Raw genomic sequence first — 25400 nt, 5'->3', positions numbered from 1 at the left:
ATGGAGAACATATATACTGAGGAGTACAGAACATGGCGTCTGGTGATATCTAGATACAGTAAGGGTCGGGGGTATGGAGAACATATATACTGAGGAGTACAGAACATGGCGTCTGATATCTAGATACAGTAAGGGTCGGGGGTATGGAGAACATATATAATGAGGAGTACAGAACATGGCGTCTGGTGATATCTAGATACAGTAAGGGTCGGGGTATGGAGAACATATATACTGAGGAGTACAGAACATGGCGTCTGGTGATATCTAGATACAGTAAGGGTCGGGGGTATGGAAAACATATATACTGAGGAGCAGAGAACATGGCGTCTGGTGATATCTAGATACAGTAAGGGTCGGGGGTATGGAGAACATATATACTGAGGAGCAGAGAACATGGCGTCTGGTGATATCTAGATACAGTAAGGGTCGGGGGTATGGAGAACATATATACTGAGGAGTACAGAACATGGCGTCTGGTGATATCTAGATACAGTAAGGGTCGGGTTATGGAGAACATATATACTGAGGAGCAGAGAACATGGCATCTGGTGATATCTAGATACAGTAAGGGTCGGGGTATGGAGAACATATATACTGAGGAGCAGAGAACATGGCGTCTGGTGATATCTAGATACAGTAAGGGTTGGGGTATGGAGAACATATATACTGAGGAGTACAGAACATGGCGTCTGGTGATATCTAGATACAGTAAAGGTCGGGTTATGGAGAACATATATACTGAGGAGTACAGAACATGGCGTCTGGTGATATCTAGATACAGTAAGGGTCGGGGGTATGGAGAACATATATAATGAGGAGTACAGAACATGGCGTCTGGTGATATCTAGATACAGTAAGGGTCGGGGGTATGGAGAACATATATACTGAGGAGTACAGAACATGGCGTCTGGTGATATCTAGATACAGTAAGGGTCGGGTTATGGAGAACATATATACTGAGGAGCAGAGAACATGGCGTCTGGTGATATCTAGATACAGTAAGGGTCGGGGGTATGGAGAACATATATACTGAGGAGTACAGAACATGGCGTCTGGTGATATCTAGATACAGTAAGGGTCGGGGTATGGAGAACATATATACTGAGGAGTACAGAACATGGCGTCTGGTGATATCTAGATACAGTAAGGGTCGGGGGTATGGAGAACATATATACTGAGGAGCAGAGAACATGGCATCTGGTGATATCTAGATACAGTAAGGGTCGGGGGTATGGAGAACATATATACTGAGGAGTACAGAACATGGCGTCTGGTGATATCTAGATACAGTAAGGGTCGGGGGTATGGAGAACATATATACTGAGTAGTACAGAACATGGCGTCTGGTGATATCTAGATACAGTAAGGGTCGGGGGTATGGAGAACATATATACTGAGGAGCAGAGAACATGGCGTCTGGTGATATCTAGATACAGTAAGGGTCGGGGTATGGAGAACATATATACTGAGGAGCAGAGAACATGGCGTCTGGTGATATCTAGATACAGTAAGGGTCGGGGTATGGAGAACATATATACTGAGGAGTACAGAACATGGCGTCTGGTGATATCTAGATACAGTAAGGGTCGGGGGTATGGAGAACATATATACTGAGGAGCAGAGAACATGGCGTCTGGTGATATCTAGATACAGTAAGGGTCGGGGGTATGGAGAACATATATACTGAGGAGCAGAGAACATGGCGTCTGGTGATATCTAGATACAGTAAGGGTCGGGGTATGGAGAACATATATACTGAGGAGCAGAGAACATGGCGTCTGGTGATATCTAGATACAGTAAGGGTCGGGGGTATGGAGAACATATATACTGAGGAGTACAGAACATGGCGTCTGGTGATATCTAGATACAGTAAGGGTCGGGGGTATGGAGAACATATATACTGAGGAGTACAGAACATGGCGTCTGGTGATATCTAGATACAGTAAGGGTCGGGGGTATGGAGAACATATATACTGAGGAGCAGAGAACATGGCGTCTGGTGATATCTAGATACAGTAAGGGTCGGGGGTATGGAGAACATATATACTGAGGAGTACAGAACATGGCGTCTGGTGATATCTAGATACAGTAAGGGTCGGGGGTATGGAGAACATATATACTGAGGAGTACAGAACATGGCGTCTGGTGATATCTAGATACAGTAAGGGTCGGGGGTATGGAGAACATATATACTGAGGAGTACAGAACATGGCGTCTGGTGATATCTAGATACAGTAAGGGTCGGGTTATGGAGAACATATATACTGAGGAGCAGAGAACATGGCATCTGGTGATATCTAGATACAGTAAGGGTCGGGGTATGGAGAACATATATACTGAGGAGCAGAGAACATGGCGTCTGGTGATATCTAGATACAGTAAGGGTCGGGGTATGGAGAACATATATACTGAGGAGTACAGAACATGGCGTCTGGTGATATCTAGATACAGTAAGGGTCGGGGGTATGGAGAACATGTATAATGAGGAGTACAGAACATGGCGTCTGGTGATATCTAGATACAGTAAGGGTCGGGGTATGGAGAACATATATACTGAGGAGTACAGAACATGGCGTCTGGTGATATCTAGATACATTAAGGGTCGGGTTATGGAGAACATATATACTGAGGAGTACAGAACATGGCGTCTGGTGATATCTAGATACAGTAAGGGTCGGGGGTATGGAGAACATATATAATGAGGAGTACAGAACATGGCGTCTGGTGATATCTAGATACAGTAAGGGTCGGGGGTATGGAGAACATATATACTGAGGAGTACAGAACATGGCGTCTGGTGATATCTAGATACAGTAAGGGTCGGGGGTATGGAGAACATATATAATGAGGAGTACAGAACATGGCGTCTGGTGATATCTAGATACAGTAAGGGTCGGGGGTATGGAGAACATATATACTGAGGAGTACAGAACATGGCGTCTGGTGATATCTAGATACAGTAAGGGTCGGGGGTATGGAGAACATATATACTGAGGAGTACAGAACATGGCGTCTGGTGATATCTAGATACAGTAAGGGTCGGGGGTATGGAGAACATATATACTGAGGAGTACAGAACATGGCGTCTGGTGATATCTAGATACAGTAAGGGTCGGGGTATGGAGAACATATATACTGAGGAGTACAGAACATGGCGTCTGGTGATATCTAGATACAGTAAGGGTCGGGGGTATGGAGAACATATATACTGAGGAGTACAGAACATGGCGTCTGGTGATATCTAGATACAGTAAGGGTCGGGGGTATGGAGAACATATATAATGAGGAGTACAGAACATGGCGTCTGGTGATATCTAGATACAGTAAGGGTCGGGTTATGGAGAACATATATACTGAGGAGTACAGAACATGGCGTCTGGTGATATCTAGATACAGTAAGGGTCGGGGTATGGAGAACATATATACTGAGGAGTACAGAACATGGCGTCTGGTGATATCTAGATACAGTAATGGTCGGGGGTATGGAGAACATATATACTGAGGAGCAGAGAACATGGCGTCTGGTGATATCTAGATACAGTAAGGGTCGGGTTATGGAGAACATATATACTGAGGAGCAGAGAACATGGCATCTGGTGATATCTAGATACAGTAAGGGTCGGGGTATGGAGAACATATATACTGAGGAGCAGAGAACATGGCGTCTGGTGATATCTAGATACAGTAAGGGTCGGGGTATGGAGAACATATATACTGAGGAGTACAGAACATGGCGTCTGGTGATATCTAGATACAGTAAGGGTCGGGGGTATGGAGAACATGTATAATGAGGAGTACAGAACATGGCGTCTGGTGATATCTAGATACAGTAAGGGTCGGGGTATGGAGAACATATATACTGAGGAGTACAGAACATGGCGTCTGGTGATATCTAGATACAGTAAGGGTCGGGGTATGGAGAACATATATACTGAGGAGCAGAGAACATGGTGTCTGGTGATATCTAGATACAGTAAGGGTCGGGGGTATGGAGAACATATATACTGAGGAGTACAGAACATGGTGTCTGGTGATATCTAGATACAGTAAGGGTCGGGGTATGGAGAACATATATACTGAGGAGCAGAGAACATGGCGTCTGGTGATATCTAGATACAGTAAGGGTCGGGGTATGGAGAACATATGTGAGCACTGAGAACTAGAACATCTAAGGGTAGTAGCCATGGATCTAGAAGCGTCCAGAATGTGGTGACATATAGAAGATGGTCAGGTCATACCTTGGATGGCTGCAGGGAGGCGCTATGTTGAGTCTTACTCACCGTTCTCCTCCGCAGAGCTGATGGAGTCCAGAGTCTGTTTAGCTGAGAGTCCTCCAGAGCTGAGGCGAGAGGTCGGAGGACCATATAAGTCTGACATAGAATGAGCCGATGACAGGCGCTGGGGTCCCAGAAGGAAGGGCTTCTTGGGCTTACTCTTATTGTGGCTTTCTGAGGTTTCAGGGTTACAGATGTTGTGCCGTTCACTGGTGCTGCTGGGGACGATGGCCGACGACGTGTCCGTTCCATCCGGCTTCCTTCCTTTCATCTTGTCCTTCAGACGTGCAAATGGAGAGCGAGTCTTGTCCTTCATGGAGAGGTCGAACATACTGGCCGTCATGTTGTTCCTCATGAACTGGACGTTGACCTTCAGCTCTCCTCTGTCCTTGTTCTTCTTCCCTTGCTTGGACTCCAGCTTGTACCACCTGCAGTATATACATGACGACGTGTTACCAGACCAATTATAACCTCTGACCCCCGGGTACTAACGGTCCCAGCAGAGCCCCGACCACCCCATAATGGTATCAGTACACCAGGAACATGTGACCTGCAGGCCCCAGTAACATAGGATGGGTGTGAAGGCCTTGGGGGATGTTCAATAGGCAAATCAGCCCTGTGAGAACACGTCCCAAGGCGCCACTCACATGAACGGCCAACAAATGGTCATTCTGTATGGGCGCCATCGGCAGCGGGTCCGTGGAAGGGTTAATCCACAGCTAAAATTGGATGAAAGCGAGCCGGCATGGCGGCGAGCGGAGGAGATGAAACACGTGCGGCGCTGCTCTTTACAAGTTCTCATGATAGGAGTGAAGTGTTTGTTGTGTATGTGGCCCCCGCGGCTGCCGCTCTACAGCCCGCCCGCCACCGTTAGCACAATTTGCACTCGGCTGACTGAGGGCGCAGGACTCCTGGGGGGCGGCGGGATAACTCCTATCACTCCTGCTGATCAGCAGAGCGCGCGCGCTACACCACACTCACCGCAGCCCACCATTACAGCACAACGTCTGCCTAGGAGCTGGTTGTCAGGAAGCCATGTCAGATGGGTGGGGCAGGTTTATACGGTGAGAGGGGTCCGATATGTTAACCCTTCATATGGTAGACTCTGCCGACCCACCAAATGCGCTGCCCGCAGTCCTTTACTATATTCGGGAGGGTTTCTATACTTATTGGGTGGAATAACAGAAGTCAGAACCCCTCCCCACACACACACCAAGGTACAATATATACCCATATACCCCGACACCTTCTCCTCAGGACAGAAGGCAAATCTGACCAACAGTCTGGTGAAGGCCGGTTATGTAGGCCGAACCGTCACCAATATCACTGCTTGTCTACCGTGTGATGAATAAAAAACTAAAAATTCACTAATCTGACTGTGAGATCCTTTATCAGCTGTATGTTGGAACTTGCCAGAAAGTCAACCATGATAACCTGAGCACAATAAGGTTATCTTCTCATACATGTAGTGTCCTCCTGATAACCAGCCATGATGTCCTTATTGTGGTCAGGTTATCTTCTCATACATGTAGTGTCCTCCTGATAACCAGCCATGATGTCCTTATTGTGGTCAGGTTATCTTCTCATACATGTAGTGTCCCCTCCTGATAACCAGCCATGATGTCCTTATTGTGGTCGGGTTATCTTCTCATACATGTAGTGTCCTCTCCTGATAACCAGCCATGATGTCCTTATTGTGGTCGGGTTATCTTCTCATACATGTAGTGTCCCCTCCTGATAACCAGCCATGATGTCCTTATTGTGGTCAGGTCATCTTCTCATACATGTAGTGTCCCCTCCTGATAACCAGCCATGATGTCCTTATTGTGGTCGGGTTATCTTCTCATACATGTAATGTCCTCCTGATAACCAGCCATGATGTCCTTATTGTGGTCGGGTTATCTTCTCATACATGTAGTGTCCTCCTGATAACCAGCCATGATGTCCTTATTGTGGTCGGGTTATCTTCTCATACATGTAGTGTCCTCCTGATAACCAGCCATGATGTCCTTATTGTGGTCGGGTTATCTTCTCATACATGTAGTGTCCTCCTGATAACCAGCCATGATGTCCTTATTGTGGTCAGGTTATCTTCTCATACATGTAGTGTCCTCCTGATAACCAGCCATGATGTCCTTATTGTGGTCGGGTTATCTTCTCATACATGTAGTGTCCCCTCCTGATAACCAGCCATGATGTCCTTATTGTGGTCGGGTCATCTTCTCATACATGTAGTGTCCCCTCCTGATAACCAGCCATGATGTCCTTATTGTGGTCAGGTTATCTTCTCATACATGTAGTGTCCTCCTGATAACCAGCCATGATGTCCTTATTGTGGTCAGGTTATCTTCTCATACATGTAGTGTCCTCCTGATAACCAGCCATGATGTCCTTATTGTGGTCGGGTCATCTTCTCATACATGTAGTGTCCCCTCCTGATAACCAGCCATGATGTCCTTATTGTGGTCGGGTCATCTTCTCATACATGTAGTGTCCCCTCCTGATAACCAGCCATGATGTCCTTATTGTGGTCAGGTTATCTTCTCATACATGTAGTGTCCTCCTGATAACCAGCCATGATGTCCTTATTGTGGTCAGGTTATCTTCTCATACATGTAGTGTCCCCTCCTGATAACCAGCCATGATGTCCTTATTGTGGTCAGGTTATCTTCTCACACATGTAGTGTCCTCCTGATAACCAGCCATGATGTCCTTATTGTGGTCAGGTTATCTTCTCATACATGTAGTGTCCTCCTGATAACCAGCCATGATGTCCTTATTGTGGTCAGGTTATCTTCTCATACATGTAGTGTCCTCCTGATAACCAGCCATGATGTCCTTATTGTGGTCAGGTTATCTTCTCACACATGTAGTGTCCTCCTGATAACCAGCCATGATGTCCTTATTGTGGTCAGGTTATCTTCTCACACATGTAGTGTCCTCCTGATAACCAGCCATGATGTCCTTATTGTGGTCAGGTTATCTTCTCATACATGTAGTGTCCCCTCCTGATAACCAGCCATGATGTCCTTATTGTGGTCAGGTTATCTTCTCATACATGTAGTGTCCTCCTGATAACCAGCCATGATGTCCTTATTGTGGTCGGGTTATCTTCTCATACATGTAGTGTCCTCCTGATAACCAGCCATGATGTCCTTATTGTGGTCGGGTCATCTTCTCATACATGTAGTGTCCTCCTGATAACCAGCCATGATGTCCTTATTGTGGTCGGGTTATCTTCTCATACATGTAGTGTCCTCCTGATAACCAGCCATGATGTCCTTATTGTGGTCGGGTCATCTTCTCATACATGTAGTGTCCTCCTGATAACCAGCCATGATGTCCTTATTGTGGTCAGGTTATCTTCTCATACATGTAGTGTCCTGATAACCAGCCATGATGTCCTTATTGTGGTCAGGTTATCTTCTCATACATGTAGTGTCCTCCTGATAACCAGCCATGATGTCCTTATTGTGGTCAGGTTATCTTCTCATACATGTAGTGTCCTCCTGATAACCAGCCATGATGTCCTTATTGTGGTCGGGTTATCTTCTCATACATGTAGTGTCCTCCTGATAACCAGCCATGATGTCCTTATTGTGGTCAGGTTATCTTCTCATACATGTAGTGTCCTCCTGATAACCAGCCATGATGTCCTTATTGTGGTCAGGTTATCTTCTCATACATGTAGTGTCCTCCTGGTCTGGATATGTCTCCAGACAGTCTCTATTGTCCGGTTGTGACCTCTCAGGATTCTGCCGCCAGTTAGTGTAGTACAATGCGGCCTGGTGTGTGTCCACATCACAGTGCGGGTCACACAATGCCGGCCGCTGCTCCCCATTATTTCTCTGAAGAACAAATTGAGGGTTAAATTCCAGCCTATTATAATGGAGAATAAAGAGCGGGTAAGAGGCGGCGACGGCGGACAGAACTCTCCTGTCAGGAACACAAGTGACTCCTGGGCCGCTCTTTGTAGTGCGGAGAATACGGCGGCGCTGCCGAGAAGAAGCGATTAAATATATTGAAGTCAGGAATCATTACCCATAAAAACACTTCATCAAAATAGCTGGAGAGCCCCCGACCCCCTCCCCAAAACCTCAGCCTGAGAACCACTCGAGCTTCAGAAAGGCGTAAAAACAAGTATTATAGTATTATGTGCGGGACGGGAAGGGGAGCAAGACCAAAGAGACCGGCATAAAGCACCGCCACATCTACATAGGTATACTCCAGTCACAACGAGAGCTGCAACCACAACAGTGTAATAATGGCGCCCTCTGTGTCTGATGTAGACACTGCCAGATCTGCTTGTACTTTTGCACTAGTGGTTGGTCTGGTCCTTGTTGTGCAACACTATACACCACTATACACTATTATACACTATTATATACCACTATACACTAATATACACTATTATATACCACTATACACTAATATACCACTATACACCAATATACACTATTATATACCACTATACACTAATATACCACTATACACCAATATACACTATTATATACCACTATACACTATTATACACTATTATATACCACTATACACTAATATACACTATTATATACCACTATACACCAATATACACTATTATATACCACTATACACTAATATACACTATTATATACCACTATACACCAATATACACTATTATATACCACTATACACTAATATACACTATTATACACCACTATACACTATTATACACTATTATATACCACTATACACTAATATACACTATTATATACCACTATACACTAATATACCACTATACACCAATATACACTATTATATACCACTATACACTAATATACACTATTATATACCACTATACACCAATATACACTATTATATACCACTATACACTAATATACACTATTATATACCACTATACACTAATATACACTATTATATACCACTATACACCAATATACACTATTATATACCACTATACACTAATATACACTATTATATACCACTATACACTAATATACACTATTATATACCACTATACACTAATATACACTATTATATACCACTATACACCAATATACACTATTATATACCACTATACACTAATATACACTATTATATACCACTATACACTAATATACACTATTATATACCACTATACACTAATATACACTAGTATATACCACTATACACTAATATATACCACTATACACTATTAGACACTATTATATACCACTATACACTAATATACACTATTATACACCACTATACACTAATATACACTATTATATACCACTATACACCAATATACACTATTATATACCTTTATACACTATTATACACTATTATATACCACTATACACTATTATACACTATTATATACCAGTATACACTAATATACACTATTATACACCACTATACACTATTATACACTATTATATACCACTATACACTATTATACACTATTATATACCACTATACACTAATATACACTATTATATACCACTATACACCAATATACACTATTATATACCACTATACACCAATATACACTATTATATACCACTATACACCAATATACACTATTATATACCACTATACACCAATATACACTATTATATACCACTATACACTATTATATACCACTATACACCAATATACACTATTATATACCACTATACACCAATATACACTATTATATACCACTATACACTATTATATACCACTATACACCACTATACACTATTATATACCACTATACACCAATATACAATTATATACCACTATACACTATTATACACTATTATATACCACTATACACTATTATATACCACTATACACCAATATACACTATTATATACCTTTATACACTAATATACACTATTATATACCACTATACACCACTATACACTATTATATACCACTATACACCAATATACAATTATATACCACTATACACTATTATACACTATTATATACCACTATACACTATTATATACCACTATACACCAATATACACTATTATATACCTTTATACACTAATATACACTATTATATACCACTATACACTAATATACACTATTATATACCACTATACACTAATATACACTATTATATACCACTATACACTAATATACACTATTATATACCACTATACACTATTATATACCACTATACACTAATATACACTATTATATACCACTATACACTAATATACACTATTATATACCACTATACACTATTATATACCACTATACACTAATATACACTATTATATACCACTATACACTAATAAACACTATTATATACCACTATACACTAATATACACTATTATATACCACTATACACTAATATACACTATTATATACCACTATGCACTAATATACACTATTATATACCACTATGCACTAATATACACTATTATATACCACTATACACTAATATACACTATTATATACCACTATACACTATTATATACCACTATACACCAATATACACTATTATATACCACTATACACTAATATACACTATTATATACCACTATACACTATTATATACCACTATACACTAATATACACTATTATATACCACTATACACTAATATACACTATTATATACCACTATACACCAATATACACTATTATATACCACTATACACCAATATACACTATTATATACCACTATACACTAATATACACTATTATATACCACTATACACTAATATACACTATTATATACCACTATACACTAGTATATACCACTATACACTATTATATACCACTATACACCAATATACACTATTATATACCACTATACACTAATATACACTATTATATACCACTATACACCAATATACACTATTATATACCACTATACACTATTATATACCACTATACACCAATATACAATTATATACCACTATACACTATTATATACCACTATACACCAATATACACTATTATATACCACTATACACCAATATACAATTATATACCACTATACACTATTATACACTATTATATACCACTATACACTAATATACACTATTATATACCACTATACACTATTATACACTATTATATACCACTATACACCACTATACACTATTATATACCACTATACACCAATATACAATTATATACCACTATACACTATTATATACCACTATACACCAATATACACTATTATATACCACTATACACTATTATATACCACTATACACTATTATACACTATTATATACCACTATACACTAATATACACTATTATATACCAATAATAATAGTGTATATTAGTGTATAGTGGTATATAATAGTGTATATTATATACCACTATACACCAATATACACTATTATATACCACTATACACCAATATACAATTATATACCACTATACACTATTATACACTATTATACCACTATACACTAATATACACTATTATATACCACTATACACTAATATACACTATTATATACCACTATACACCAATATACACTATTATATACCACTATACACTATTATATACCACTATACACCAATATACACTATTATATACCACTATACACCAATATACAATTATATACCACTATACACTATTATATACCACTATACACCAATATACACTATTATATACCACTATACACCAATATACAATTATATACCACTATACACTATTATACACTATTATATACCACTATACACTATCATATACCACTATACACTAATATACACTATTATATACCACTATACACTATTATATACCACTATACACCAATATACACTATTATATACCACTATACACTATTATATACCACTATACACTAATATACACTATTATTATTGGTATATAATAGTGTATATTAGTGTATAGTGGTATATAATAGTGTATAGTGGTATATAATTGTATATTGGTGTATAGTGGTATATAATAGTGTATATTGGTGTATAGTGGTATATAATAGTGTATAGTGGTATACACCACTATACACTAGTATATACCACTATACACTATTATATACCACTATACACTATTATATACCACTATACACCAATATACACTATTATATACCACTATACACTATTATATACCACTATACACCAATATACAATTATATACCACTATACACTATTATACACTATTATATACCACTATACACTATTATACACTATTATATACCACTATACACTATTATACACTATTATATACCACTATACACCAATATACACTATTATATACCTTTATACACTAATATACACTATTATATACCACTATACACTAATGTGCACTATTATATACCACTATACACTAATATGCACTATTATATACCACTATACACTAATATACACTATTATATACCACTATACACTAATATACACTATTATATACCACTATACACCAATGTACACTATTATATACCACTATACACTAATATACACTATTATATACCACTATACACTAATATACACTATTATATACCACTATACACTAATATACACTAATTATATACCACTATACACTATTATAGCACAGCCATGCTCATCATTCTGTTCACCATACCATGAGCCACAAACCCTGGAGATAAGCGGCACCGGAGGCATACATCTGATTGGTGAGGGAGAGAGTTGTGTACAGTACAGACTCTGGAGATAAGCGGCATCGGTGGCATACATCTGATTGATGAGGGAGAGAGTTGTGTACAGTACAGACTCTGGAGATAAGCGGCATCGGAGGCATACATCTGATTGGTGAGGGAGAGAGTTGTGTACAGTACAGACTCTGGAGATAAGCGGCATCGGAGGCATACATCTGATTGGTGAGGGAGAGAGTTGTGTACAGTACAGACTCTGGAGATAAGCGGCATCAGAGGCATACATCTGATTGGTGAGGGAGAGAGTTGTGTACAGTACAGACTCTGGAGATAAGCGGCATCGGTGGTATACATCTGATTGGTGAGGGAGAGAGTTGTGTACAGTACAGACTCTGGAGATAAGCGGCATCGGTGGCATACATCTGATTGGTGAGGGAGAGAGTTGTGTACAGTACAGACTCTGGAGATAAGCGGCATCGGAGGCATACATATTGGTGAGGGAGAGAGTTGTGTACAGTACAGACTCTGAAGATAAGCGGCATCGGAGGCATACATCTGATTGGTGGGGAAGAGAGTTGTGTACAGTAGACTCTGGAGATAAGCGGCACCGGAGGCATACATCTGATTGGTGGGGAAGAGAGTTGTGTACAGTACAGACTCTGGAGATAAGCGGCATCAGAGGCATACATCTGATTGATGAGGGAGAGAGTTGTGTACAGTACAGACTCTGGAGATAAGCGGCATCGGAGACATATATATTGGTGAGGGAGAGAGCTGTGTACAGTACAGACTCTGGAGATAAGCGGCATCGGAGGCATACATCTGATTGATGAGGGAGAGAGTTGTGTACAGTACAGACTCTGGAGATAAGCGGCATCGGTGGTATACATCTGATTGGTGAGGGAGAGAGTTGTGTACAGTACAGACTCTGGAGATAAGCGGCATCGGAGGCATACATCTGATTGGTGAGGGAGAGAGTTGTGTACAGTACAGACTCTGGAGATAAGCGGCATCGGAGGCATATATATTGGTGAGGGAGAGAGTTGTGTACAGTACAGACTCTGGAAATAAGCGGCGCCGGTGGCATACATATTGGTGGGGAAGAGAGTTGTGTACAGTACAGACTCTGGAGATAAGCGGCATCGGTGGCATACATCTGATTGATGAGGGAGAGAGTTGAGTACAGTACAGACTCTGGAGATAAGCGGCATCGGAGACATATATATTGGTGAGGGAGAGAGTTGTGTACAGTACAGACTCTGGAGATAAGCGGCATCGGTGGCATACATCTGATTGATGAGGGAGAGAGTTGTGTACAGTACAGACTCTGGAGATAAGCGGCATCGGAGGCATATATATTGGTGAGGGAGAGAGTTGTGTACAGTACAGACTCTGGAAATAAGCGGCGCCGGTGGCATACATATTGGTGGGGAAGAGAGTTGTGTACAGTACAGACTCTGGAGATAAGCGGCATCGGTGGCATACATCTGATTGATGAGGGAGAGAGTTGAGTACAGTACAGACTCTGGAGATAAGCGGCATCGGAGACATATATATTGGTGAGGGAGAGAGTTGTGTACAGTACAGACTCTGGAGATAAGCGGCACCGGTGGCATACTTATTGGTGAGGGAGAGAGTTGTGTACAGTAGACTCTGGAGATAAGCGGCATCGGAGGCATACATCTGATTGGTGAGGGAGAGAGTTGTGTACAGTACAGACTCTGGAGATAAGCGGCATCGGAGGCATACATCTGATTGGTGAGGGAGAGAGTTGTGTACAGTACAGACTCTGGAGATAAGCGGCATCGGTGGTATACATCTGATTGGTGAGGGAGAGAGTTGTGTACAGTACAGACTCTGGAGATAAGCGGCATCGGTGGCATACATCTGATTGGTGAGGGAGAGAGTTGTGTACAGTACAGACTCTGGAGATAAGCGGCATCGGAGGCATACATATTGGTGAGGGAGAGAGTTGTGTACAGTACAGACTCTGGAGATAAGCGGCATCGGTGGCATACATATTGGTGAGGGAGAGAGTTGTGTACAGTACAGACTCTGGAGATAAGCGGCATCGGAGGCATACATCTGATTGAGGGAGAGAGTTGTGTACAGTACAGACTCTGGAGATAAGCGGCATCGGAGGCATACATCTGATTGGTGAGGGAGAGAGTTGTGTACAGTACAGACTCTGGAGATAAGCGGCATCGGAGGCATACATATTGGTGAGGGAGAGAGTTGTGTACAGTACAGACTCTGGAGATAAGCGGCATCGGTGGCATACATCTGATTGATGAGGGAGAGAGTTGTGTACAGTACAGACTCTGGAGATAAGCGGCATCGGAGGCATGCATCTGATTGGTGGGGAAGAGAGTTGTGTACAGTACAGACTCTGGAGATAAGCGGCATCGGTGGCATACATCTGATTGATGAGGGAGAGAGTTGTGTACAGTACAGACTCTGGAGATAAGCGGCATCGGAGGCATGCATCTGATTGGTGGGGAAGAGAGTTGTGTACAGTACAGACTCTGGAGATAAGCGGCATCGGTGGCATACATCTGATTGATGAGGGAGAGAGTTGTGTACAGTACAGACTCTGGAGATAAGCGGCATCGGAGGCATACATATTGGTGAGGGAGAGAGTTGTGTACAGTACAGACTCTGGAGATAAGCGGCGCCGGTGGCATACATCTGATTGATGAGGGAGAGAGTTGTGTACAGTACAGACTCTGGAGATAAGCGGCATCGGAGGCATACATATTGGTGAGGGAGAGAGTTGTGTACAGTACAGACTCTGGAGATAAGCGGCATCGGTGGCATACATCTGATTGGTGAGGGAGAGAGTTGTGTACAGTACAGACTCTGGAGATAAGCGGCATCGGAGGCATACATCTGATTGGTGAGGGAGAGAGTTGTGTACAGTACAGACTCTGGAGATAAGCGGCATCGGAGGCATACATATTGGTGAGGGAGAGAGTTGTGTACAGTACAGACTCTGGAGATAAGCGGCATCGGTGGCATACATCTGATTGATGAGGGAGAGAGTTGTGTACAGTACAGACTCTGGAGATAAGCGGCATCGGTGGCATACATCTGATTGGTGAGGGAGAGAGTTGTGTACAGTACAGACTCTGGAGATAAGCGGCATCGGTGGCATACATCTGATTGATGAGGGAGAGAGTTGTGTACAGTACAGACTCTGGAGATAAGCGGCATCGGAGGCATACATCTGATTGGTGAGGGAGAGAGTTGTGTACAGTACAGACTCTGGAGATAAGCGGCATCGGTGGCATACATCTGATTGGTGAGGGAGAGAGTTGTGTACAGTACAGACTCTGGAGATAAGCGGCATCGGTGGCATACATCTGATTGGTGAGGGAGAGAGTTGTGTACAGTACAGACTCTGGAGATAAGCGGCATCGGTGGCATACATCTGATTGGTGAGGGAGAGAGTTGTGTACAGTACAGACTCTGGAGATAAGTGGCATCGGTGGCATACATATTGGTGAGGGAGAGAGTTGAGTACAGTACAGACTCTGGAGATAAGCGGCATCGGAGGCATACATATTGGTGAGGGAGAGAGTTGTGTACAGTACAGACTCTGGAGATAAGCGGCACCGGTGGCATACATCTGATTGGTGGGGAAGAGAGTTGTGTACAGTACAGACTCTGGAGATAAGCGGCATCGGTGGCATACATATTGGTGATCTGCACACACCCTGGGGCCTGCCAATGGTCGGGGCAAAGGATAATCCTAAGGTGTGACTCTAGCTCAGCCCCCCCCTCCATGCGGTGACTTACTCTGTCTTCTGCCGCTCCTTATTCTGGAAGATTCGGTTGAGGTTGATGGAGACCTGACCCAGGAACTTATCGAGGCCCACCAGGGAGCGGTGCATGGCGGTCAGGAGGAGCTGGTGCTGCTCGGGGGTGTCCGGCAGCTCGAAGGAGGCCTCTTCCTTCCAGACGGGGCTGAGGCTTTTCTCCACCACCGAGGTGGAGTACTTCTCCTTGCCCAGCTGGATGATGGTGTAGGTGTCGTTGGTGCCATGCTTGCCTTTGGGGTGGAGGTCTCGGGCCTGTAACACGGTGACCTGGACATGGGTGGGATGCCACTTCTGTGCCGCCTCTTCCAACATGGCTGCGTGTATTGTGAGTGTGCCCCCAGCTGCCCCCAATCTCTAGCTGACCTCTGTGATACCCTGGGGGGGTCTCGTCATCCTCCCCCTCCCCCCGTCAGGGCTGTCACTGATCAGGCAGTATTGTCAGCATGCAGCCTGGACACACAATAGTGACAGCAGCGTCTCCGCCTGATCCATCGCCCTCCGTCATTCACCAGCAGCCGCCGCCGCCATGACGCTGAGGTCACTCCTGATCTGCATCCACTTCCTGCTCCTCCAGTCACTACATCAGAGGCCCCGAATCATTGGCATCTCCCCGTCCTGAGCAGCGCGCTGTCATTGGCCGCCCACCAAGCAAGCCGGCTGTCACCTCCGCTGTCAGGCAGCAGCAAGCGCTGTGATTGGAGAGCAGAGAATCACCTGTGTGTAGGAAGTGAGGACAGATCCCCTGTGTATAAGGACAGATCACCGTGTATAAGGACAGATCCCCTGTGTATAAGGACAGATCACCGTGTATAAGGACAGATCACCGTGTATAGGGAGTGAGGACAGATCCCCCGTGTATAAGGAGTGAGGACAGATCCCCCGTGTATAAGGAGTGAGGACAGATCCCCCGTGTATAAGGAGTGAGGACAGATCCCCTGTGTATAAGGACAGATCACCGTGTATAGGGAGTGAGGACAGATCCCTGTGTATAAGGACAGATCACCGTGTATAAGGAGTGAGGACAGATCCCCTGTGTATAAGGACAGATCACCGTGTATAGGGAGTGAGGACAGATCCCCTGTGTATAAGGACAGATCACCGTGTATAAGGACAGATCCCCTGTGTATAAGGACAGATCACCGTGTATAAGGAGTGAGGACAGATCCCCTGTGTATAAGGACAGATCCCCTGTGTATAAGGACAGATCACCGTGTATAAGGAGTGAGGACAGATCCCCTGTGTATAAGGACAGATCACCGTGTATAAGGACAGATCACCGTGTATAAGGAGTGAGGACAGATCCCCCGTGTATAAGGAGTGAGGACAGATCCCCCGTGTATAAGGACAGATCACCGTGTATAAGGACAGATCCCCTGTGTATAAGGAGTGAGGACAGATCCCCCGTGTATAAGGACAGATCACCGTGTACAAGGACAGATCCCTGTGTATAAGGACAGATCCCCTGTGTATAAGGAGTGAGGACAGATCCCCCGTGTATAAGGAGTGAGGACAGATCACCGTGTATAAGGACAGATCCCCTGTGTATAAGGAATAAGGACAGATCCCCTGTGTATAAGGAGTAAGGACAGATCCCTGTGTATAGGGAGTGAGGACAGATCCCCCGTGTATAGGGAGTGAGGACAGATCCCTGTGTATAGGGAGTGAGGACAGATCCCCCGTGTATAGGGAGTGAGGACAGATCCCTGTGTATAAGGACAGATCACCGTGTATAAGGAGTAAGGACAGATCACCGTGTATAAGGACAGATCCCCTGTGTATAAGGAGTGAGGACAGATCACCGTGTATAAGGACAGATCCCCTGTGTATAAGGAGTGAGGACAGATCCCCCGTGTATAAGGAGTGAGGACAGATCCCTGTGTATAGGGAGTGAGGACAGATCCCCCGTGTATAAGGAATAAGGACAGATCCCCTGTGTATAAGGAGTAAGGACAGATCCCTGTGTATAAGGACAGATCCCCTGTGTATAAGGAGTAAGGACAGATCCCCTGTGTATAAGGAGTGAGGACAGATCACCGTGTATAAGGAGTCAGGACAGATCCCTGTGTATAGGGAGTGAGGACAGATCCCCCGTGTATAAGGAATAAGGACAGATCCCCTGTGTATAAGGAGTAAGGACAGATCCCTGTGTATAAGGACAGATCCCCTGTGTATAAGGAGTAAGGACAGATCCCCTGTGTATAAGGAGTAAGGACAGATCCCTGTGTATAAGGACAGATCCCCTGTGTATAAGGAGTAAGGACAGATCCCCTGTGTATAAGGAGTAAGGACAGATCCCTGTGTATAAGGACAGATCCCCTGTGTATAAGGAGTAAGGACAGATCCCTGTGTATAAGGACAGATCCCCTGTGTATAAGGAGTAAGGACAGATCCCTGTGTATAAGGACAGATCCCTGTGTATAAGGACAGATCCCCTGTGTATAAGGAGTAAGGACAGATCCCTGTGTATAAGGACAGATCCCCTGTGTATAAGGAGTGAGGACAGATCCCTGTGTATAAGGACAGATCCCTGTGTTTAGGGAGTGAGGACAGATCCCCCGTGTATAAGGAATAAGGACAGATCCCCTGTGTATAAGGAGTAAGGACAGATCCCTGTATATAAGGACAGATCCCTGTGTATAAGGAGTGAGGACAGATCCCTGTGTATAAGGACAGATCCCTGTGTATAGGGAGTGAGGACAGATCCCCCGTGTATAAGGAATAAGGACAGATCCCCTGTGTATAAGGAGTAAGGACAGATCCCTGTGTATAAGGATTGAGGACAGATCCCTGTGTATAAGGACAGATCCCTGTATATAAGGAGTGAGGACAGATCCCCCGTGTATAAGGACAGATCCCCCTGTGTATAAGGACAGATCAGGACATATACTACCTGTATGGGGGGTATATTACACTATATACTACCTGTATGGGGGGGTATATTACACTATATACTACCTGTATGGGGGGGGGGGGTATATTACACTATATACTACCTGTATGGAAGGGGGGGTATATTACACTATATACAGGGGGTATTACACTATATACAGGGGGGGTATATTACACTATACACAGGGGAAGGTATATTACACTATATACAGGGGGGTATATTACACTATATACAGGGGGGTATATTACACTATATACAGGGGGTATTACACTATATACAGGGGGGTATATTACACTATATACAGGGGAGGTATATTACACTATATACAGGGGGGGTATATTACACTATATACAGGGGAGGTATATTACACTATATACGGGGGGGTATATTACACTATATACAGGGGAGGTATATTACACTATATACAGGGGAGGTATATTACACTATGTACAGGGGGGTATATTACACTATATACAGGGGGAGGTATATTACACTATATACAGGGGAGGTATATTACACTATATACAGGGAGGTATATTATACTATACAGGGGGAGGTATATTACACTATATACAGGGGGGTATATTACACTATATACAGGGGAGGTATATTACACTATATACAGGGAGGTATATTATACTATACAGGGGGAGGTATATTACACTATATACAGGGGGAGGTATATTACACTATATACAGGGAGGTATATTATACTATACAGGGGGGTATATTACACTATATTCAGGGGGGGTATATTACACTATATACAGGGGGGGTATATTACACTATATACAGGGGAGGTATATTACACTATATACAGGGGGAGGTATATTACACTATATACAGGGGGAGGTATATTACACTATATACAGGGGAGGTATATTACACTATATACAGGGGGTATTACACTATATACAGGGGGAGGTATATTACACTATATACAGGGGGAGGTATATTACACTATATACAGGGGGAGGTATATTACACTATATACAGGGGAGGTATATTACACTATATACAGGGGGGTATATTACACTATATACAGGGGGAGGTATATTACACTATATACAGGGGGAGGTATATTACACTATATACAGGGGAGGTATATTACACTATATACAGGGGAGGTATATTACACTATATACAGGGGGAGGTATATTACACTATATACAGGGGGAGGTATATTACACTATATACAGGGGAGGTATATTACACTATATACAGGGGGAGGTAAATTACACTATATACAGGGGAGGTATATTACACTATATACAGGGGAGGTATATTACACTATATACAGGGGGTATTACACTATATACAGGGGGAGGTATATTACACTATATGCAGGGGAGGTATATTACACTATATACAGGGGGAGGTATATTACACTATATACGGGGGGGTATATTACACTATATACAGGGGGAGGTATATTACACTATATGCAGGGGAGGTATATTACACTATATACAGGGGAGGTATATTACACTATATACAGGGGGTATTACACTATATACAGGGGGAGGTATATTACACTATATGCAGGGGAGGTATATTACACTATATACAGGGGAGGTATATTACACTATATACAGGGGGAGGTATATTACACTATATACGGGGGGGTATATTACACTATATACAGGGGGGGTATACATCATAGAGACGGTATAGATAATCTGCGGATACATCATAGCTATGGTGCGGATTGTATAGGTGCAGCTTTGTTCTTCTCGCCCCCAGGTGCAGTGTACGGTCACCCCATTCCTGGCTTCCTGTTCCCAGGGGGCGCTCTTGTTCTGTACTTCAGCCTGCACACTCTGCGGTGCGTCTCTATCACTGACATATTTCTCTGATTTTCTGTCACTTTCCACATTTCTCATTATCTGCCATTGTCTGAACTGTCCCAGGAATGAAGAAGTGACCAGAGCTGAACTTCAAAGGGTTACCAGCAGGTGAGTGACCCGCCCACTCTATAGGGTTACCAGCAGGTGAGTGACCCGCCCCCTCTATAGGGTTACCAGCAGGTGAGTGACCCGCCCCCTCTATAGGGTTACCAGCAGGTGAGTGACCCGCCCACTCTATAGGGTTACCAGCAGGTGAGTGACCCGCCCCCTCTATAGGGTTACCAGCAGGTGAGTGACCCGCCCACTCTATAGGGTTACCAGCAGGTGAGTGACCCGCCCCCTCTATAGGGTTACCAGCAGGTGAGTGACCCGCCCACTCTATAGGGTTACCAGCAGGTGAGTGACCCGCCCCCTCTATAGGGTTACCAGCAGGTGAGTGACCCGCCCCCTCTATAGGGTTACCAGCAGGTGAGTGACCCGCCCCCTCTATAGGGTTACCAGCAGGTGAGTGACCCGCCCCCTCTATAGGGTTACCAGCAGGTGAGTGACCCGCCCACTCTATAGGGTTACCAGCAGGTGAGTGACCCGCCCCCTCTATAGGGTTACCAGCAGGTGAGTGACCCGCCCCCTCTATAGGGTTACCAGCAGGTGAGTGACCCGCCCACTCTATAGGGTTACCAGCAGGTGAGTGACCCGCCCACTCTATAGGGTTACCAGCAAGTGAGTGACCCGCCCCCTCTATAGGGTTACCAGCAGGTGAGTGACCCGCCCACTCTATAGGGTTACCAGCAGGTGAGTGACCCGCCCCCTCTATAGGGTTACCAGCAGGTGAGTGACCCGCCCACTCTATAGGGTTACCAGCAAGTGAGTGACCCGCCCCCTCTCAGAGAGCACTGAGCGGAGTGCACACGTGATCTGTACCCCCCTCCCCCACCTATTAGGGTCTAATGTGCACCCATCTTATTCCATCTGTGACGCCGACAACCACTAGAGTTCCCTGTCTGGTGATAACTTGGCACAGAAGGAGGAGAGACTATATATATATATATATATATATATATATATATATATATATATATATATATATATATATATATGTATGTCACGGAGTGAAGGTATACGTCTTCCTCCGGAGGATATCTTGAATCAACACGGACGCAAGAGGTCGGGAGACAACAGCAATTTATTGTAATCCACAAAGTTAGTAGCCGGCGGCGGTCACATCAACCGTAATAACAATAAGTCCACAGAAGTCACAATCCAATGATAGCTTTGGTTCCTTGGTCCTGTAACTAAGTCCTGGCTCTCTGCAGAGCTGTGCACAGGCCGGCTAACACATACTAACTGCTAGCTATATACTATATACTAAGACTGTTACACCTATACCTGGGGGTGGGAAGGGCTGAGTCACAGATCCTTCCCCCCTCACCTATACCAAGGAGAGCAGACTCCCTGTCTACTATGGACAATGCACCATCCAACATCTTCTTGGAGACACGGATCAGATTATCTCCACCCATTGTCCTCACTGGTCCTCACTAGTTAGAGGTATTTGCATACAATGTGCTAACACACTAGACCCGAATCAGCCAACTACACATTGATGTATACAACAGGTTAGAGAATACATTCCACATGAAATATATATTACACATTGCCTATAGTATAGACTCTAACCATCCCGTGACAATATATATAATACGCCTCCCCATATATATTATGTGTTATATATCTGGTCATAACATGGTACAGGAGGAGAGACTTCTATACGTACAGATATAGATATCCCAGTATATATGTGGAGGTGCAGGACACCACTGACAGTGGACTGGGCCGTATGGAATCTATACAGTCATGTCCTGCTACCAGCGCTGGGGCCTCACACACTGGAGTGCAGTAATATGGAGGAGGACGACGCCCCGATCTTTTCATCTATTATCAGATGGTGCAGACCTGGCGGAGGGCCGGGTGTACTTAGCGTCCTGCTGACCCATTCAGACTGCGCCGCCGACCACTCACTTGATGAACTTTGATGCCTCCGCTAATCCTGCAAATGTAATGGGAAAGGGGCCGCCTCCACATTAACCCCTTCCCTGCTTTCAGAATCCCCTGAGAAACCCCTGCCTTCAGGCTACTGGGGAGGCAGGCATTCAGTGGACTCAAACTGGTTAGTGCCCGCTCGGCTCCGCCGCCCTCTGGTTAGCGCCCAGTCGGTTCCGCCGCCCTCTGGTTAGTGCCCTGCCTGTTCCGCTGCACTCTGGTTAGTGCGCTGCTGACTCCGCTGTCCTCTGGTTAGTACCCGGCTGGCTCCACCGCTCTCTAGTTAGTGCCCACTCGGCTCTGCCACCCTCTGGTTAGCGCCTGGCCGGCTCCGCTGCCCTCTGGTTAGTGTGCGGCTGACTCCGTCGCCCTCTGGTTAGTGCCCGCTCGGCTCCGCCGCCCTCTGGTTAGCGCCCAGTCGGTTCCGCCGCCCTCTGGTTAGTGCCCTGCCTGTTCCGCTGCACTCTGGTTAGTGCGCTGCTGACTCCGCTGTCCTCTGGTTAGTACCCGGCTGGCTCCACCGCTCTCTAGTTAGTGCCCACTCGGCTCTGCCACCCTCTGGTTAGCGCCTGGCCGGCTCCGCTGCCCTCTGGTTAGTGTGCGGCTGACTCCGCCGCCCTCTGGTTAGTGCCCGGCCGGCTCCGCTGTCCTCTGGTTAGTACCTGGCCGGTTCCACCGCTCTCTAGCTAGTGCCCGTTCGGCTTTGCCACCCTCTGGTTAGCGCCCGGCAGGCTCCACAGCCCTCTGGTTAGTGCACGGCTGACTCCGCTGCCCTCTGGTTAGTGCCCGGCTGGCTCCGCTGTCTTCTGGTTAGTGCCCGGCTCCGCTGTCCTCTGGTTAGTACCCGGCTGGCTCCGCCGCCCTCTACTTAGTGCCTGCTCGGCTCTGCCACTCTCTGGTTAGCGCCTGGCCGGCTCCGCTGCCCTCTGGTTAGCGCCTGACTGGCTCCGCTGCCCTCTGGTTAGCGCCCGGCCGGCTCCACCGCTCTCTAGTTAGTGCCCACTTGGCTCTGCCGCCCTCTGGTTAGTGCCCGCTCGGCTCTGCCGCCCTCTGGTTAGTGCCCGCTCAGCTCTGCCACCCTCTTCCCCGCCTGTTCTTCAGACAGCTCATACAGTTGCAGTTCTTTGCGCGTGGCTCCTCCTGCCGTCGATGCTCTAAGGGGATGTGCTGCGCTCCATGGGGTGAGGCATGGGCTTCGCTGGCCTCAAACACTTGCAACATTTTGACAATTTGTATCTGCGATTCCGGCATTACCCTTTTAGGACCCTAATAATAGGCTTTTCTGCAGCGCGGTATTAGAACATTAAAGGCGGTGAATTCCTCAGTCACCTGCCTCCATTTATAAGTAATTTATTATGGAACATATCATAAACTGCTCCTGACATCTCGCCCTCTTCTCTCCCATAAATCTGTTTCCACATGTTTACTTAACTTGCACTGAAGTTCAGGAAAGGACCTCCAGTGCGGGAGGGGGCGGCTTCACCCATGGACGTGACCCTGGAGTGCAGGTACCAGACCTGCTCAGGAGATCCCAGCTGGCGGGTTACTGCCACATGCGGGCTATTGTTTACACTCTGAAGTAGTCAGCGACAACGCAACGCTATATCCGAATTAGTGTGAGTAAGTCAACCAGTAGGGGGCGTAAAATTATATCTAAACAAGCGCCTGATGGGATCTCCTGTGGACGTCTCCCTCTTAGTAATACGCGTTGGGTGGGATCTCCTGTGGACGTCTCCCTCTTAGTAATACGCGTTGGGTGGGATCTCCTGTGGACGTCTCCCTCTTAGTAATACGCGTTGGGTGGGATCTCCTGTGGACGTCTCCCTCTTAGTAATACGCGTTGGGTGGGATCTCCTGTGGACGTCTCCCTCTTAGTAATACGCGTTGGGTGGGATCTCCTGTGGACGTCTCCCTCTTAGTAATATATGTTGGGTGGGATCTCCAGTGGACGTCTCCCTCT

General features: G+C 44.7%; 1 protein-coding gene across 1 annotated transcript in view; it reads right to left on the bottom strand.

Annotated features, from left to right (window-relative positions):
- Positions 1–17251, bottom strand: part of RAB11FIP2 (RAB11 family interacting protein 2) — a 37835-nt gene extending 20584 nt beyond the window's left edge. The window contains exons 1-2 of the mRNA XM_075258323.1: positions 16641–17251; positions 4282–4703 (exon numbers count right to left, since the gene is read on the bottom strand). Of these exons, the coding sequence (XP_075114424.1) occupies positions 4282–4703; positions 16641–16975 (757 nt within the window). The 5' untranslated portion in view covers positions 16976–17251. The remainder of the gene's footprint in view (positions 1–4281; positions 4704–16640) is intronic.
- Between the last annotated feature and the right edge of the window lie 8149 nt (positions 17252–25400).

Source organism: Leptodactylus fuscus, chromosome 10 (genome assembly GCF_031893055.1).
Source record: "Leptodactylus fuscus isolate aLepFus1 chromosome 10, aLepFus1.hap2, whole genome shotgun sequence".
Lineage (NCBI taxonomy): Eukaryota > Metazoa > Chordata > Amphibia > Anura > Leptodactylidae > Leptodactylus > Leptodactylus fuscus.
Note: the sequence above shows the minus strand (reverse complement) of the source record. Positions and strands in the feature narration are given on the sequence as shown.